The sequence below is a fragment of the Heteronotia binoei genome, chromosome 7 (assembly GCF_032191835.1).
Source record: "Heteronotia binoei isolate CCM8104 ecotype False Entrance Well chromosome 7, APGP_CSIRO_Hbin_v1, whole genome shotgun sequence".
Classification (NCBI taxonomy): domain Eukaryota; kingdom Metazoa; phylum Chordata; class Lepidosauria; order Squamata; family Gekkonidae; genus Heteronotia; species Heteronotia binoei.
The window spans coordinates 57871571-57889789 of NC_083229.1; the positions used below are offsets into that span (position 1 = coordinate 57871571).

At 40.1% G+C, this 18219-nt stretch overlaps 1 protein-coding gene across 1 annotated transcript; it reads left to right on the plus strand.

The window, feature by feature from the left end:
- Window positions 1-286: 286 nt before the first annotated feature.
- Window positions 287-17852, plus strand: VCPIP1 (valosin containing protein interacting protein 1). The gene is made up of 3 exons (XM_060243677.1): window positions 287-3198; window positions 9059-9145; window positions 12936-17852. The coding sequence occupies exons 1-3, from the start codon at window positions 516-518 to the stop codon at window positions 13784-13786; spliced, it is 3621 nt and encodes a 1206-aa protein (XP_060099660.1). The 5' UTR covers window positions 287-515; the 3' UTR covers window positions 13787-17852.
- Window positions 17853-18219: the final 367 nt, after the last annotated feature.

The following is an 18219-nucleotide window of genomic DNA, read 5'->3' on the forward strand; positions in this document are numbered from 1 at the left end:
TTCTAGGATGTGTATTTTTAAAAAATTCCTTGCGTCTTCTACTACTTAGGTATTTACGGAGACAACACTACATTTCCCAGATCTCTTCATGTCAAAACAGCCTTCTTCGTTTCTATCACTTTTTCCTGTACTGCGTTGCACGACGGTACAAGTAGTTTTCTAGGAACTGTCGGCCGGATTGTAAACGACTGGCACTTTCCGAAGGACGTGTACTTGGAAACTACGACTCCCGGTTGCCCTAGCGGGGTTGCGCTTGCGCAGTTTTCATGGAAGGAAGGAGGGGGAAAGGCCGTTACGTTGAGGGCAACGGCCAGGGCAGTGAAGAGGCAGTAAGCAGTGGTGCTGGAGGCTTCCGCGTTTGCTGTTGAACCGAGGCAGAGCGGGGGAAGGGCGGCTTTTGCTGAGCTCCGTCCGTTACGGGTGGGGAGGAGGGGATGAGCCTGTGAGGGGCGGCGAATCGAAGAGGTTGAGGGGAGAAGGAGACCGGCCGCAGGCAGGCAGAGAGGCGCGGAGCGATGTCTCAGCCGCCTCAGCAACATCCGCCTCAACAGGAGCAGCAGCCGGTGTCGGCGCCGGTGTCGAAAAAAAGGGACCGGCGGATCTTCTCGGGCACTTGCCCTGATCCCAAGTGCCAGGCGCGCTTGTTCTTCCCGGCGCACGGGCCACTGAGCAGCGGGAGCATCGAATGCACGGACTGCGGGCAGCGCTATGAGCAGCGGCAACTGCTGGGGGTGGAAGAGGTAACGGACCCGGACCTGGTGCTGCACAACCTGCTGCGAAACGCGCTGCTAGGGGTGAGCGGGGCGGGGCCTCCCCGGAAGAACACGGAGGTGATCAAAGTCATGGGCCTCTCCAATTACCACTGCAAGCTGCTGTCTCCTATCCTGGCCCGGTATGGCATGGACAAGCAGACGGGCAAGGCCAAACTCCTCAGGGAGATGAACCAGGGGGATGTATTTGACTGTTCTCTTCTTGGGGATCGTGCCTTCCTGATCGAGCCTGAGCACGTGGAGACTGTGGGCTATGGCAAAGATCGCTCTGGCAGCCTTCTCTATTTGCATGACACCCTAGAAGATATAAAGAAGGCCAACAACAGCCAGGAATGCCTCATCCCGGTCCATGTGGATGGTGATGGCCATTGTTTAGTCCATGCTATCTCCCGGGCATTAGTGGGCAGGGAATTGTTCTGGCATGCATTACGAGAGAACCTCAAGAAACACTTTATCGAGAGCCTTGCCCGCTACAAAGCCCTGTTTCATGACTTCATTGATGCAGTGGAATGGGAGGACATCATCAATGAGTGTGACCCTAGTTTCATTCCCCCAGAAGGTGTGCCTATGGGCCTTAGAAACATCCACATCTTTGGTCTAGCCAATGTGCTACATCGGCCTATCATTCTCTTGGATTCCCTAAGTGGAATGCGTAGTTCAGGAGACTACTCTGCGACATTCCTTCCTGGATTGATACCGGAAGAAAAATGCATGGGGAAAGATGGCATGTTAAACAAGCCTATCTGTATTGCCTGGAGTAGTTCTGGACGTAACCATTATATTCCTCTAGTTGGAATAAAAGGTGCTGCTTTGCCTAAATTGCCTATGAAATTACTTCCTAAAGCTTGGGGGGTACCTCAGGACCTTATTAAAAAGTATATAAAACTGGAAGAGGATGGTGGCTGTGTGATAGGAGGAGACAGAAGTTTGCAAGACAAATATTTGATGAGACTGGTTGCTGCCATGGAGGAGGTCTTTATGGATAAGCACGGCATTCATCCAAGTTTAGTAGCTGACGTGCATCAGTATTTCTATAGGCGGACTGGTGTAATTGGAGTTCAGCCTGAAGATGTCACAGCAGCAGCTAAAAAGGCAGTGATGGACAACCGCCTTCATAAGTGTCTAATTTGTGGGGCCCTTTCAGAAATCCATGTTCCTCCAGAGTGGCTGGCTCCAGGAGGGAAGCTCTATAATTTAGCAAAAACTACCCATGGGCAGCTAAGACCTGATAAAAATTATAGTTTTCCCCTGAACAGTTTGGTATGCTCCTATAATCCTGTAAAGGATGTTCTTGTACCAGACTACAGTTTGAGTAGCTTGACTGCTTGTAATTGGTGTCATGGAACCTTGGTGCGTCGTGTCAGAAATGATGGCTCTGTTGTGTATTTGGATGGGGACAGAACTAATACTAGATCTGTAGGGGGCAAGTGTGGTTGTGGATTCAAGCATTATTGGGAAGGGAAAGAATATGACAATCTTCCTGAAGCTTTTCCTATTACTTTAGAGTGGGGTGGGAGAGTGGTGAGAGAGTCTGTGTACTGGTTCCAGTATGAAAGTGACCCATCTCTGAACAGCAATGTGTATGACGTTGCAATGAAACTTGTTACTAAGCATTTTCCTGGAGAGTTTGGTAGTGAGATTCTTGTTCAGAAAGTTGTCAATACAATATTACATCAAACAGCCAAAAAGAACCCTGATGATTATACACCTGTAAATATTGATGGTGCTCATGCCCGAAGAGTTGATGATGTTCAACATGGACAAGACATAGAATCTCAGCTTCCAACCAAAATTATTCTTACTGGACATAAAACAAAAACATTGCACAAAGAAGAGCTAAATATGAGTAAAACTGAAAGAACTATTCAGCAAAACATTGCAGAACAGGCTCCTGTAATGCAAAAACGAAAAACTGACAAATTAAAGCAGGCACAGAAAGGGCCAGTTAGAACTGCTTCCCCCGGTGTTGTTCCTGATGGGCCATCATCAGCACCTGCTACACCAACCAAGACTCCTTATTCCCCAACATCTACAAAAGAAAAGAAAATACGAATAACCACAAATGATGGGCGGCAGGCAATGCTTACTTTGAAGTCCACAACCACATTTTTAGAGTTACAAGAAAGCATAGCTAGAGAATTTAATATTCCTCCTCATTTGCAATGTATTCGCTTTGGTTTTCCTCCCAAAGAGCTTCTTCCACCCAAAGAAGGACAGGAAAATGAACCTGTTCCTTTGCTGCATGGTGACAGAATAACCATAGAGATCCTTAAAGCAAAGGAAGATAGTAGCCAGTCTGCTTTGGTGCACTCGTCCCATGCTGTGAAACATGATGATGCTGCAGTTACTAGTAAAATCTCTTCCAAGGAACTCCAAGAGCAAATTGATAAGGAAATGTACTCACTGTGTCTTCTGGCAACATTTATGGGTAAGAGAAGACTTAATTCACATTTTCCAAGTGTTGAATTGGTAGAAGTGTGACTAAATATGGAATTTTATAAAACTTGAGAGGCTATGAGAAACTGAAATAACATTATTAATGTGACCTTTAAAAGGAGGATATTTATGTGTACAGTTCTTCCTTTTAGAAAAAATGAAAATGCTTTGGTGTCTGCTTTTAACATGCATATAATTTAGAAACTGCATTATATTTGAATACTAAGGTATTATTTTGCGTTACTACAGCGCTTCTCTTATACTAGATAGATCAGTGTTTAAAAGTGCTGCAATTCATTTAATGCAGATGGAGCAAGCTGGGAGAACTGAAAACTCTCAAAACAGTAAATAAAGCACTCTTATGTTCTTGTCAGTGTGTCCAGAATGTAGATGTATCAGCACAGTGATTAATATATCAAATGTCTTTTTTTGCTGCTCAGCCAGATCTGTTGAAGGTTATATTTTAAGAAGCCTTTGAAACCCAATTAATTGGCAGGGTTACAAATAAGTTAATATATTGCAGTGTTTGCCATTGGCTGCACTGGGTTTATGACATCAGAACAATGCTTGGCTAGTTGATGCAAGACTGTTTTTTGAAGGTCTGTTTTGCTGCATTTAAAACCCCTCAGAGGACTGCAGAATGGCCTAAGGCTCACAGAAGGCTTATTTCTTGTTTGGTGTAGGGTCTTCGGTGCTGCCATCGTATCTGTTGCCTAAATTTAAAAATTTTGTAATCACAACTTGAAAACTAAGCTTGTTTGTTATGGTACTGTAAAATATCTAAAAGACTGGTTAAAAGGACATTGTTTTAGGGTGTGATCTTTTGAATTGAAACTTACAAATGCATCTGTTCTAGGAAGGGAAACTGTGGAAATTAAGAAACAAAAGTGAAACTATAATGTTTATTACTGTAATCAGTACCAGAGTTGTCCAGACTGTGGTCATGAGTCTTTTGTAATACTCTCAGTTTTTCCTTGAAGTTCCTCTAATGCAATCAAGCCTTAAAGACAGATGCCTCTCCTAGTTGGGAACAAAAAATTCCCAGAAAGCCAAACGCCTGAAAAAACTGTGGGGTCACATTTAGATTTCAGCACCATCAGGATGACGGGGCTGAATGGGAAGAAATGTTACCCATCCTGTTTCTATCCTATAAGTGTGATGTCTCAGGATTTAAAAAAGAAAAAAGGATGGGTACACAAACTAGGTGAGGAGTGTTCAGATAGAAGTTTGGGCCTCTTCATTAACAGTTCTACCTTACCTATATATGCTTTCCCAACATACACATGTTCTGAAGATAATAGTATTCTAAGGACAAGGCAATCCTTCCGAAGGAACAAAGATTACTTACGTTCTGGAGGCCTGCCTCATTGGACTGTATCTTCAGTGTGTCATTGGAAGTGGAAATCACAATACAGTATGCTTTATTGTTGCTTAAAAACTTGACTGTTAGCCTTGACAGTACACAAGTTTTCAAAGGATGACTTTTTAATGCTTGCTTCTGTTATCTAGTTGTAGTATGTTGTGAAGGATGATTCAGAATCTTTCATGAGGCTTTAGAGCAGGGTTCTCAGGGACTCTTTCAAGCAAGTACTTGGATTTAATTTAATGTATTTTCAGTGGAATAAATGCCCTGCAATTCTGTTTTTCTGCTGCTTTGTAAGTGAAACAGCTGTCTAATTACCAATTGAACTAGAAGGGTATATGACTTGTTTCTTTGCTTTTATTGTAATGTATATGAGATACAGAGCTTTCTTTTTATGGAGGAGATCTCTCAAGCAGGCCAGTTTAGGAGTAAGTCACATTTATTTAGTAGCTTGCTCCCAGAAGAGTGTTTTTAGGTTTGCAGCCAGAGTCTCATTTCTCATGTCACAGTAGAACCAAATTACATTAACTAGCACCCTTTTATATAGTTATTGCTTCTTCATAATGTGTGAAATGTGTTCGTAGTCTAGGTGGGAATAAGAAAACCTGAAGTGCAGTAAGTTTGATGTAGTATCAAGTCAACATCTTTTTCTTTACTACTTAAAAACATTATGGAGAATTGCAGTGACTGGTTCACTGCTTGAAATACCAATATCCTGATCATCTCTTAAGTCCATAGAATCATAGAGTTGGAAGGTACCTCCAGGGTCATCTAGTCCAACCCTCTGCACAATGCAAGAAACTCACAAATACCTTCCCTTAAATTCACAGGATCCTCATTGCTGTCAGATGGCTATCTAGCCTCTGTTTTAAAACCTCCAAGGAAAGAGAGCCTATCACCTCCTGTGGAAGCCTGTTCCACTGAGGAACCACTCTAACAGTCAGGAAGTTATTCCTAATGTTGAGCTGGAAACTCCTTTGATTTAATTTCAACCCATTGGTTTTGGTCCTACCTTCTGGAGCCACAGAAAACAATTCCACACCATCCTCTATATGATAGCCCTTCAGGTACTTGGGAGATGGTGATCATATTACCTCTCAGCCGCCTCTTCTCCAGGCTAAACATGCCCAGCTCTCTCAATCTTTCTTCATAGGACTTGGTCTCCAGACCCGTCACCATCTTCATCGCCCTCCTCTGGACCCGTTCCAGCTTGTCTATATTTTTATTAAAATGTGGTGCCCAAAACTGAACACAATGCTCCAGGTGAGGTCTTACCAGAGCAGAGTAAAGCGATACCATCTCATCACGTGATCTGGACACTATACTTCTGTTGATACAGCCCAAAATTGCATTTGCCTTTTTAGCCACCACATCACACTGTTGACTCATGTTCAGCATTTGGTCCACTAAGACCCCTAGATCCTTTTCACACATACTACTAGTAAGACAAATGTCCTCCATCCTATAACTGTGCATTGGATTTTTCCTACCTAAATGCAGAACTTTACATTTATCCCTTTTAAAATTCATTTTATTGAGTTTAGCCCATTTTCCAGCATGTCAAGATCATCCTGTATCCTGTTTCTGTCTTCCACTGTATTTGCAACCCCTCCCAATTTAGTATCATCTGCAATTTTAATAAGCATTCCCTCTGTTCCTTCATCCAAATCATTTATAAAGATGTTGAACAAAACAGGTCCCAGGATCCATCTTTGAGGCATGCCACTTGTCACTCCTCTCCAAGAGGATGAGGAACCATTCACAAGCACTCTTTGGGTGTGATCTGTCAACCAGTTACAGATCCACCTAACGGTAACAGGATCCAAACCACATTTTACCAACTTATCAAGAAGGATAGTCCATTAGGTATATACTTGGATATTTATTTAAATTTTTATCCCGCCCTCTCTGCAAGCAGACTCAGGGTGGCTAACAGTCAATTTTAAACAATTTTGAGATTACAATTTAAAACAATAAAATAACAATTAAAATACATTTCATGGTACTGCTCAAAACTTCAGTATAGGCGGGATCATAACTTTCTTTTTTCTGACAGTTATCCTATAGTAATTGTAATTCCTCATGAGTGATGTCACTTAGCAGTGTAGGGTGGCAGTTTTCTCTCATTCAGATGTTAAAAGCTTGTCAAAATAATTCAATTTTACAGGCCCTGCAGAATTGAGAGAGATCCCGCAGGGCCCTTATCGCCTCTGGGAGGGCATTCCACATTGTTGGTGCTGCCACTGAGAAAGCCGTAGCCTGCGCAGAGCACAATCTGGCCTCCCTTGGTCTGGGGACAAATAGTAGATTTTGTGTTCCTGAATGCAGTGCTCTCTGGGGAACATATGGAGAAAGGCGGTCCCATAGATAAGCAGGCCCTCGATCATATAGGGATTTAAAGGTCAATACCAGCACCTTGAAATGGATAAAAGGAGGTACTTCTTCACCCAAAGGGTGATTAACATGTGGAATTCACTGCCACAGGAGGTGGTGGCGGCTACAGGCATAGCCAGCTTCAAGAGGGGGTTAGATAAAAATATGGAGCAGAGGTCCATCAGTGGCTATTAGCCACAGTGTGTGTGTGTGTGTGTATATATAAATTATTGGCCACTGTGTGATACAGAGTGTTGGACTGGATGGGCCGTTGGCCTGATCCAACATGGCTTCTCTTATGTTCTTACTCAGAACACAATAGGTAGCCAGTGCAGCTCTTTCAGCACTGGTTGAATGTGCTCCCATTGAGGAAGCCCCGTTAACCGCTGTGCTGCAGTGTTCTGCACTAGCTGTAGTTTTTGAGTCAGGGTCAAGGACAGCCCCATGTAGAAAGCATTACAGTGGTTATTCTCAAGGTGACCATAGCATGGATCAACATTGCTAAGTCGTCATGTTCCAGAAAAGGGGCCAGTTGTCATACCAGTTGAAGATAAAAAAGGCAGATTTGGTGGAGGCTGCTATCTGGGCCTCCATAGCCAAGGAGGACTCCAGGAGCACTCCCAGGCTCTTGACTTTAGGGGCCGGTGTCAGTGGCACCCTGTAAAGAGCTGGCAAAGGGATCTCCCTTCCTGGGCTACCTCGACTCAGATAGAGAACCTCCGTCTTTGTTGGATTCAACTTCAGTCGACTCAACCTGAGCCATGATGCCACAGCTTGTAGTGCCAGGTCCAGATTGTCTGTGGAGCAGTTGGACTGGCCACCCATCAATAAATAGAGCTGGGTGTCAGCTGCATATTGATGGCATCCCAGCCCATACCTCCTGACAATCTGGGCAAGGGGGCGTATATGGATGTTAAATAACATCGGGGACAGAATTGGCCCTTGTGGCACACCAAATATAAGTGGGTACCTCCAGGATGATTCTTCCTCTATCACCACCCTTTGTCCCCGACCTTGGAGAAAAGAAGCTAGCCACTGCAAGGCAGACCCCTGGATCCCCATGTCGGTGAAGTGGCTAGACAGTAGCTGATAGTCAACCATATCAAATGCGGCTGACATCTAATAATAACAGCACTGCTGAGCCGCCCTGATCCAGATGTCATAAGAGGTCATCTATGAGGGCGACCAGAACTGTCTCCGTCCCGTGACCTGGTCGAAAGTCCTTATTAGGCCTTATTGTACAGCACAGGATCCTTATTAGGCCTTTTTGTACAGTACAAGAATTTCTGTTACTTCAGAATCTTTCATAGGAAAAGGACTGTTTAATGACAGCTGTAGAAATCACAAACCAGCATTGTCAGTCACATATATCAAATGCCAGATTTTCTGTGGAGTGGGATCTTCTTTTGCTAATTGTTTATATAACAGCAAGATGTCAGTCGTTTTGACAAATGTTCATGGGAATGGGATGGCTTGTATGTTGCAAGGATTTAGAAGTTTGCTGCAGGATCCCTAACACTGTAGGCCCAGATAACCACTGTTTAGTTGGAGGGAAGTTTTTTACACTGAAATTCACTTGTAGTCACCATAGGAGTAATGTTTTGTTTATACCTGCTGTTGTCCCCACTCAAAACAGCTTATGTTTTTCTCTCCTCTACTTTATCCTCACAGCAACTCTGTGAGGTAGGTCAGGTTGAGTGTATGCAAGTAGTCCAAGGCCACCCAGCTAGCTTCCATGGCACAGTGAAGATTCAAACCTGGATTCACGTATTCTAGTCTGATATTTTAATGACCACACTACAAATACTAACAATGTTTCTGTGACAGAAGATAAGAGATGTATTTATTGGTGTAATTACTGTTGGGAATAAATGTTTTACTTGCCATTAGGGATGCCCAATGACTGTTGCCATTCAACATGAGCTTGTTCCTGTCTCTGTATCCCCACCCTACTTGATTATTTGGTCTCATGAGAGTATAATGCTATGTTGGGACAGTGTGGGATCCTGGGAACTGTCTGTTCTATAATATGCATGAATGAAGGACAATAATTCATACTTTGAAATTACTTTTGATTGCGCTAATTTAATTTTAACTTTTTATGTTTAATCCACAGGAGAAGATGTTTGGTCATATGCAAAGGGGCTTCCTCACTTGTTTCAGCAAGGTGGTGTGTTCTACAATATAATGAAGAAAACAATGGGTATTGTTTCTAACTCTCTGCTAATAGATTTTTCCAATTAATGTCATTCTGATACAAGACATGGGGTAAGCAGAGACTAGCTGTTTCTAGTTGGCAATATAAGCTGTTATTGCTAACTTTTAATAGAAAGGCTATCCACCATACATACTCAATCACAATATATATTGCTTCCAACTTAAAACAGTTGGAGTAAGATATATCAGAACTTGCAAGTTTATGTTACTGATATTACATGTGAATTAGAATTTTAGTTCCTACTTATTGCCCTGAATTTTGCATGCTGCTCAGTTTCTGGAAGAATGAACTAAGTTAACCACATTTGATTTATTGTCTAAAAGCATAAAATAAGGTCAGGATCTGGTGGGCTATATGCAATATTCCAACTGTTTGCCAAGTGATACCAGCCTCCCTTCTCCAGCTCCTTGTTTCCCACAAGCTGCTACAGAAGGGTAAATGCCCTCTCAAATGGCATATGGTATGTGCGGCTGAAGCTGGAAATAAAATTGGCTGCCTTCTTAGATTCTAACTCATGGCTTTGTTGCAGAACCCAGCAAACTCTATAAAGCAGGCTAAATTCACATTTAGCCTCTATCAGAGTAAAGTTGCAGCCACGTAACTGGTTCATAATAAAAATGCCAGTATGCAAGGGAGATTTGTTCCTATTTAATACAGAAGTTATATGTATATGATACTAAGACAGCCTTGTCATGGATCATCTATAAGTGGTTTTACATTGGAAGTACTTTGTAACACTTTTTTCTCAGTTTGCAAAATGTGATTTAAATAATATTCTGAGAACATAAGAGAAGCCATGTTGGATCAGGCCAATGCCTCATCCAGTCCAACACTCTTGTGTCACACAGTGGCCAAAAAACCCCAAGTGCCATCAGGAGGTCCACCAGTGGGGCTAGAAGCCCTCCCACTGTGCTCCCCCCTAAGCACCAAGAATACAGAGCATCACTGCCCCAGAGAGTTCTAACGATATGCTGTGGCTAATAGCCACTGATGGACCTCTGCTCCATATGCTTATCCAATCCCCTCTTGAAGCTTGCTATGCCTGTAGCTGCTACCACCTCCTGTGGCAGTGAATACCATGTGTTACTTACCCTTTGGGTGAAGAAGTACTTCCTTTTATCAGTTCTAACTTCCTTTTTATGAGTGTTTATGAACATTCTTTTCTATTGTACAGATCATCTGTTCATTCTAGGAATAAACACAGTTGCCTGTTTTACTACAGCACTTGATGTATTTGTAAAGGATTAGAACTGTAAGAATTTAAGATTCATGGAAGGATTCTTACTATGGAAGTTTTTAATGTAAAACTCATACTCTAATTATATTGTCATTTCCCTCCAATTGTCAGTTTTAGCCTTAACAACAATCCTGTATGAGGAGTAAAGCTGAGAAATAGTAACTTGTTCATCTACTTTGTTTCAAAGCTGAGTCCTAGCTGCTGGACCACGCTAGCTTTTAATGTTGTAGATGCAGAATTATTCTTTGTTGAGGCTTGCTGCATCTGTTGACATGTTGTCATCTTGATTATAGGCCTTAACAAAAATAAAAGCATAAAATAAAAATTATATATATATATATATATAAAAAGTTTATATATATATATATATATATATATATATATATATATATATATATATATATATATATAAAAAAAGTGAAATCAGTAAGCCACAATCTTAGAAGAAACCCCACATAGTAGTATTTTCAGTTATCTTTACAGAAGTCTGCTACGTAGATTATTGGTGTGTTCCTGCTGCAAAAGCTAAAAAATTCACTGATGTTACCCTAATGCTATTGTTATTACCAATTACCGTCAGCAAGCAAAAGCTTAATTTTGTGCTCTTTTGGACCAGTGATCACACCCAACTGAAACCTGATCTGTGCTTAGACAGAATGGCTATTGCCATTCATTTTACAATAGAGACAGACAAATAGGCAGGAAAATGAAGTAAAGGTTGATAATCAAGGATTAGGTATAGAAAGATAGTGAAAGTAAGAACGTAACCAAAGATGTAGGCCTAAAACTACGTTGCTCTCCATGCGTGGCAGGAAAGGAATTGAAGCATGGGGATGGATCTCATACAGGAGACAGGAAGTGAGAAGTTTGTCTTGCCTTTCCCTGATTGGATGGTGGGAAACACCCACACAAGATGTCCTCTGCCTCAAAAGGAGAACTAAAGTGAAAAATGGGGACAACATGCATATATCTTATTTGTATATAAACATGGTCTTTTGTCGTCTCAGTATGACTTCTGGGGTTCCCTATTACTTGTATAGTATATAAATTTAGAGACTTTATTTTTTTCGGTCTCTCTCATTTTCATACACATCTTTTCTATCAGATTTGATGTGGTGGCATTTTGTCATACTATATGGTGAGAGGAGTGAAAAGGGATTGCTTTCCCTTTGGATAAATTCTTTAGATGATGATCAGCACAGGTAGTGATTCAGTTTGATAACAATGCAACCAGTATGAAATCTGAAAGCTCATAAAATGTGTGAGTGACATTTGGTGCTCACTATTTTCTAGTTAGTTTTTAATGTTGATAATATAACGTATTGCAATAGCTTTGCTAGTATTTGTTTTTCTGCCTTTCTGTGTCAATATATGCAATTTCTAAATGCCTCAGCTTTGGCCACCCTAATGTACACTGTATGGATTTCATGCGCTTTCCATATTTCCGTTTCTCAGTATTCCCTTTTCATCCCTTCCTCCTTGCAAAGTTGATGCTGGAGGTTGCAGAATCTGCACAGACAGAAACAAAACAAAAGATGCAGGTCAAGAGGTTTACAATTAAGAGCAGGAACTGGATAAAACCAGTCTTCCTCCAGGGAACCTCATCAGCTTGAGGGAGGGGTTGATCAGGACAGCGGCATGGAGGAATGGTTTAAACATCCCATTCCATGCTGTTTTTACAGCCCATAGCAGGTATGTTTCAGGGTTTAATAACAAAACAAAACAAAAAAAGTCAAGTGGTCTCATGTAATATGTAGTTTGACCTATTGTCTTTGCAGTATTTGATTGTAGTGGTTGGCTACTGGATAGGTATGCAAGCAAGAGGGGTGCAGGCAGAGAGGAGAAAGTTCCAGATCTGATGGGAACTTCAGTAAGGAGAATGCAGAGTGGATGAGAGAGCTGTTTTTCATTAATTTGGTGAAGAAAGTTTTGACTCTTGAAAGCTTATACCAGGGGTGGCCAGACTATGGCTTGGGAGCCACATGTGCCTCTTCCACACATATTGTGTGGCTCTCAAAGCCCCCCCCCCCCCCCGCCCTGTCAGCCAGCTTGGAGAAGACATTTCTCTCTTTAAATCACTTCTCCAAGCCAAGCAAGCCAGTCTCCTTCCTTCCTATCTGATGTTCATGTCTTCGGCTCTCAAACATTTGACATTTATTCTATGTGGCTTTCATTAAGCAAGTTTGGCCACCCCTGGCTTATACTCTGAAAATCTTGTTGGTCTCTTAAGGTGCGACTGTACTTTCTAATGTTTTGCTGAAGATCTCTGAGCTGGTAAATAACTAAATAAAAAATACATTCACAAATTGTGGAACTCCTTTCTCAGGAAGGTCTGCCTCTTTGCTTCTCATTTCTGCATTTAGATAAATTGACATTTGACTTTCAGGAATTTAATTTCTCATGTGATAGTCCTGAATAATTTAGTAATTGCTGGTTTGTTTTCCTACCTTGAATGTTAGTGTTTGTGGACTCTATTAACTGCTGTGAAGCTGTTATTGGTAATTTAAGCGTTGGTTTTTTCCCCTTTTCCCTCCTTAGGTCTGGCTGATGGGAAGCATTGCACTTTTCCACATTTGCCTGGTAAGACCTTTGTGTACAATGCTGCAGAAGATAGATTGGAACTTTGTGTGGATGCTGCTGGGCACTTCCCAGTGGGTGCTGATGTGGAAGACTTGGTTAAGGAGGCACTAAGTCAAGTACGAGCAGAAGCTTCTTCAAGGAGCAGGGAAGCAAGTCCTTCGCATGGGCTTCTAAAACTTGGTAGTGGGGGAGTAGTTAAAAAGAAGTCAGAGCAACTTCATAATGTAACTGCATTTCAGGGCAAAGGCCATTCTCTGGGAACTGCAGCTGGAAGTCAACAACTTCATCAAAGAGGAGCAAGGGAAAGTCCGCTTACAAGAAAACAGAGTATAGGCACAGACTTCAGTCCTGGTTCTGCTAAATCTGAGCCTTCTGTTAACAGTGAGCTTATACGGATAGCTCCTGGAGTAGGAACAATGAGAGACAGCAGGCAGCTTGACCCTAATTTGATTGAGGCACAGCGAAAAAAATTGCAGGAAATGGTTTCTTCAATTCAGGCTTCAATGGACAGGCACTTGCGGGATCAGAATGCAGAGCAATCATCAGCACTTGATTTCTCACAAAGGAAATTGGAGGTGGCGGGTTCTTCTGCAAAAACTAGAAGCCCTCAGACTAGTGTGTCTGAATCGTTTTCAAGTGGCAGCGGACATTTGAATGCAGAAACTGATAGTAACATGTCAAATGCAGTGGAAGGAACATTTCCCACAAGATCAAAAGCGCAAAAGGGAAATTCTGTTGAAGAGCCTGAAGAGATGGATAGTCAAGATGCGGAAATCACTAATACAACTGAGCCAATGGATCATTCATGAATAGTTAAAAGGGGATAAAGATACAAGAGATTACTGTGCAAATGTAACATTTATTGGCAGGGCCACAAAAAACTAGTTCATTGAATCTTGTATGTTTCAAAGATTATATCTTACTCATTGCATGATAGCAAATGTGTGATAGAAAATAGCTTTTACTATACCATTCTGCTGCCCAGGTTAGCTCTCAGTTACCTGTAAACTAGTTCTTAGGATATGCACTGAGATGAATATCTGCTGTAGATGTGGGTTATAATTTTTTGTAATTTTTATTTCCATTAAAGTCTTAATGTTGCAGCCCATTTGAGATCCTTATTAGGTTTCTAAGACTGATATGTGAAAATAAACCCTGACAAATGTAAAGTGTGTTGTCAGATAATGATCCATTCAGAAATACAGCATAAAAAGACATTCCCTCAGATATGAATTCTTTGGATTTATTTACATTTGTCAGGTTTCTCGAAATATATAAGGATATTGATTTGATATTTTTTTGAAGGTTCTGCATTTAAGGACTGATAGTGAAAAAGGTAATATAGTATAAGATGAAGCAACAGTGATGTTAATGCATGGCAGTCTGAGCCAGCACAGCTTTTCCACTACCCTGTTGGCAAGTGATTGCATGTTAGCTTTGAGTTGGTTAGGTATTATGGCGTGCTTTCACATTGCAAAGACAGTTATAAGCAAGTATTTAAAGAAATTGCAGCAGACCAGTGAATTGGTTTAATGCAGGAAGATTTTGATAAGTATCAGTTATCTTGGGGGAGACTATTAAGATTTTCTGAGCATGTTGCTTAATGGAATTTAGGGGGAAGGAGTTTCATCAGAGGCTTTTCAGTGGTATAATAAAAACTGGGATTGGGAAATTTTTAGTGTTTGTTGTGATGCAAGCTTTCTGCACCAGTTTGATTAAACTGTCATCCACTTAAACAGCATATTCATCAGATCTATAGTGCTAAAGTTTAAGAAGCAGCCATTGTGTTTGCTCTGTAAAGATGGAATATTTATCTTGATACTGATATTGCACTTTTGCCTCTTTGCATATTTCTATTTTATGTGCATTATTACTGCTTCATCTGATGAAAATAAATTTGAAAGGATGCAGTACAAAAGACATGGAATTCTCAAGTGCTTAGTTACTGACACCAGTAACAAAGTGTTGAGCACCCACAAATTTTACCTAGCCCACAAATATTGAGTTCATGTTATAAATGTTTGTATTCTGAAAATATGGTCACTCTTCCTGCATTTATAATCGCACAAGAAAATTCTAAACAACACTATTATTAAATATCCCGAGTAAGAGGTCTATTTTTTATATGAGAAATTAACTGAAGGTTGTAACTTCCTTTGGTCTACTAAAATATATATTAATCCATTCAAACATCATTTTTGCTTTTCTTATATAGGGAATGCCTATTTTATTATCTAGTGCCCTGTTTATATACAAGCATACAAATCACACCTTCACAATAAACAATTTTAAATATATAATTTCTTTCTAAGTTTGTGTTGCTTACTTTTGTCAAGGAACGAACGATGTGACTACAATTGATCTGTGGCTTGTTGAAGAACAATATGTTCTGTGCTGTATATTAACCCCCCCTCCCCGGTTGCTTTAAGTATTTAGCTATGACCCAGAAGCACATTTATGCATGAATGAGGGCAGAGGGGATGTGTTCTGACACACCAGCTGCCCATTACCAGATTTCAAAGGTAGCTTTTGATACATTGTGAGAAGTCTGTCATACTGAAAAAGAATGCAGCCCTGTTGTTTCTGGCAATAGGGCCAGCTATACTAGAGATCTAAATTTGTTCTGCATCTGGATTAACAGCTATGGTTTCCATTTAAAAAGTTTTGGGAATACAGTATTAGTTTGAGAAAATTCTTTGGGACTCTCCAGCACTTTTACAAAACTACAGTTCCAAGATTCATTTGAGTGAAAACCATGGTGTTGAAGCCGGTCTAAAATTTGGCTTGAATTTACAATATTAATAAGCAGCCTGATGGCTGACCTTAGTCTATAGGTGCATTAAAATACTGGTGACTCTGCTTTCTCAAAATTCACATGTAAGTAAGCAAAAGGTTACATCTTGTCAAAAGCCTTTTCACTTGCAGTATAGTTTATAGTATTATGAATTTAGAACTATCTTCTTCCTGTTGAGAAGATGATGGCTGAATGTACTGTTTTATCATCTCTTTCGTGTGAAATGAAAATCAGTCAGTGGAATGAAAATATTGGAACACTTGGAGCTGTGTAGAAAATAACTACTATGCTAAAACTGGGGGGGGGGTGCAGTTGTATTCAATTTTACAGTTGTGTACCAATAATCTCAATCAAAATTGCATTAAGTACTATACAAGTTCTGTTGAGTTTAGTGGCACTTAGTTGCAACCATTAGTTGCAAGTGTTCACCAAGTGAGCTTAAATACATGGAGCTAGTCAAGGAATTATCTCTTTAATGATGGATAGGCAAATATAAAACAAATTTCTGAGAAATGTGGAACTAGAGAGGACAATGTTAAAGACCTGTAGGAGAAGTTTACTTTAGAAATTACCAAGTTCCATATGCATTATTCACATCAGGTTTTTTGATGTGTATTTGATTCCCAGTTTAACAATTAGACAATGGATTTATCAAATCAAGGATTGCTATCTTCTGCTTTGTCTTAGAGGTTGAACATACTTTGTTCTTCAACAGCCAAGCAGTTCTATAGACTTACTATGAATGTAAACTAGATCTGTAGCACAGGGACATTTATTACCTTGGTTTACTTAAAGGGGGATTAGACCCTTTACAATCAGAGAATAAAAAACAAAATTAAAATTAAGTCCTTGTTGAAAACTGCTGGAATTAAAGCATACTTACAGCTTTCCATTCATATGTAAAATTAACATTGTTGTTGATATATGTTTTTAATATTCTACTATTTTCTATTTCCAGGGAAACTTCACATTTGGTTTTTATTGCAGCTTTAAAAACTAACACGTTTGGTCCACTGCTGCAAAAATTGCTCAGCATAATTTAATTTTTAAAGTTTTCTTGTAGCCTATTTCTTGCTAAGTTGGAAAATAAAATAGGAAGATATAACAAAGATTCTGGTTTTGAAAATGATTGTTTTTTCTCTCTCCCCATTCTGTGGTGTATATTATTTCTGTTTTGCTTTAAGACTTCTATATATCTCATTAAAAGTAGCCTGTTACGGGAGAGTATTTAGGAATTGCCATGTTAAGGCCCAGGCATGGTTTCTCTTCTCTTATTCAGTAAAACCTGCTGATGTCTGTGCACTAACAACAGAACTGAAGGGGTATATATTCAAGACAAATGTTGCTGTATTTGCTAAAAGGGATAAATCTGGATGTGACTGCTGTAGAGTCCTTAAATGATATTTTTTTGTCCAGCTGGGGGAAAGGGTGTAGGCCTTATATATACCCAAAAATTGGATGGTGTGTATCATCTCTAAATCCCAGTGAGATTCAGATATGTGTGTTTATTAGGATCCTAACTTAGGTTACTTTTTCTTTGGATCGTTTTGAAATTAGGAACATTGGAGTTCAGAATGTGGTCTTAGTGTGGAGAATGGCACTGTAATCCATCAAAACCTGTGAATATACAAAGAACTTTACATTTTAAGATGTTGCGTTTAAAATTCTCTAAAGCAGAATTCCTACTTAGTACCTATGATTGTAGTAAAGTTGTAAAACTGAACTTTGATTGGTATTTTTAGATTTTATTTTAATGAGGATTATTGCCAAGAAGAGAAATAGTGCACTTTTGGAAGTAACTAATTTTTAAAATGTATAAATAAGCATCAGAACTGTATATATTTAGGAAACCTTTTAAAACAGCAAGTGCTTTACATATTGAATTTAATTAGATTAGCAATGATACCATGTTCACAATGCTGGCTGTTCAGCACATTTGGCTTTTATTTGTGATTTGCTGTACTCATTTGTTTTTTTATCTGTAATGTAACAATAGTGTATTATAATAGTGTATTATATTACACTTTACTGTACAGTATTTGGAATTCTCTTTGATTGCTATATTAAAAATATGAGCTAAACAATTTTTCTAGTTTCTCTGCCAAAATGGCCACCACTGGAACTGTGGGGGAAATCAACTCATTGAATATCTTTTATTTGGGCTAGCTGCTCTATGTTGCTGGTATCTAACTACCTACCTTGATATAGAAGCCATCTGTTTCTGACAGAGCCTAGACTTGATTTAGCCACTGAGTTTCAGTTAAAATATAATATTGTTTGAAGAACATGGAAATGAATATGGGAATTTGTGCTGAGATAAGAGCCCCGTGGCGCAGAGTGGTAAAGCTGCAGTACTGCAGTCCTAAGCTCTGCTCAGTCACAACCTGAATTCGATCTCAGCGAAAGCTGGGTTCAGGTAGCCGGCTCCAGGTTGACTCAGCCTTCCAT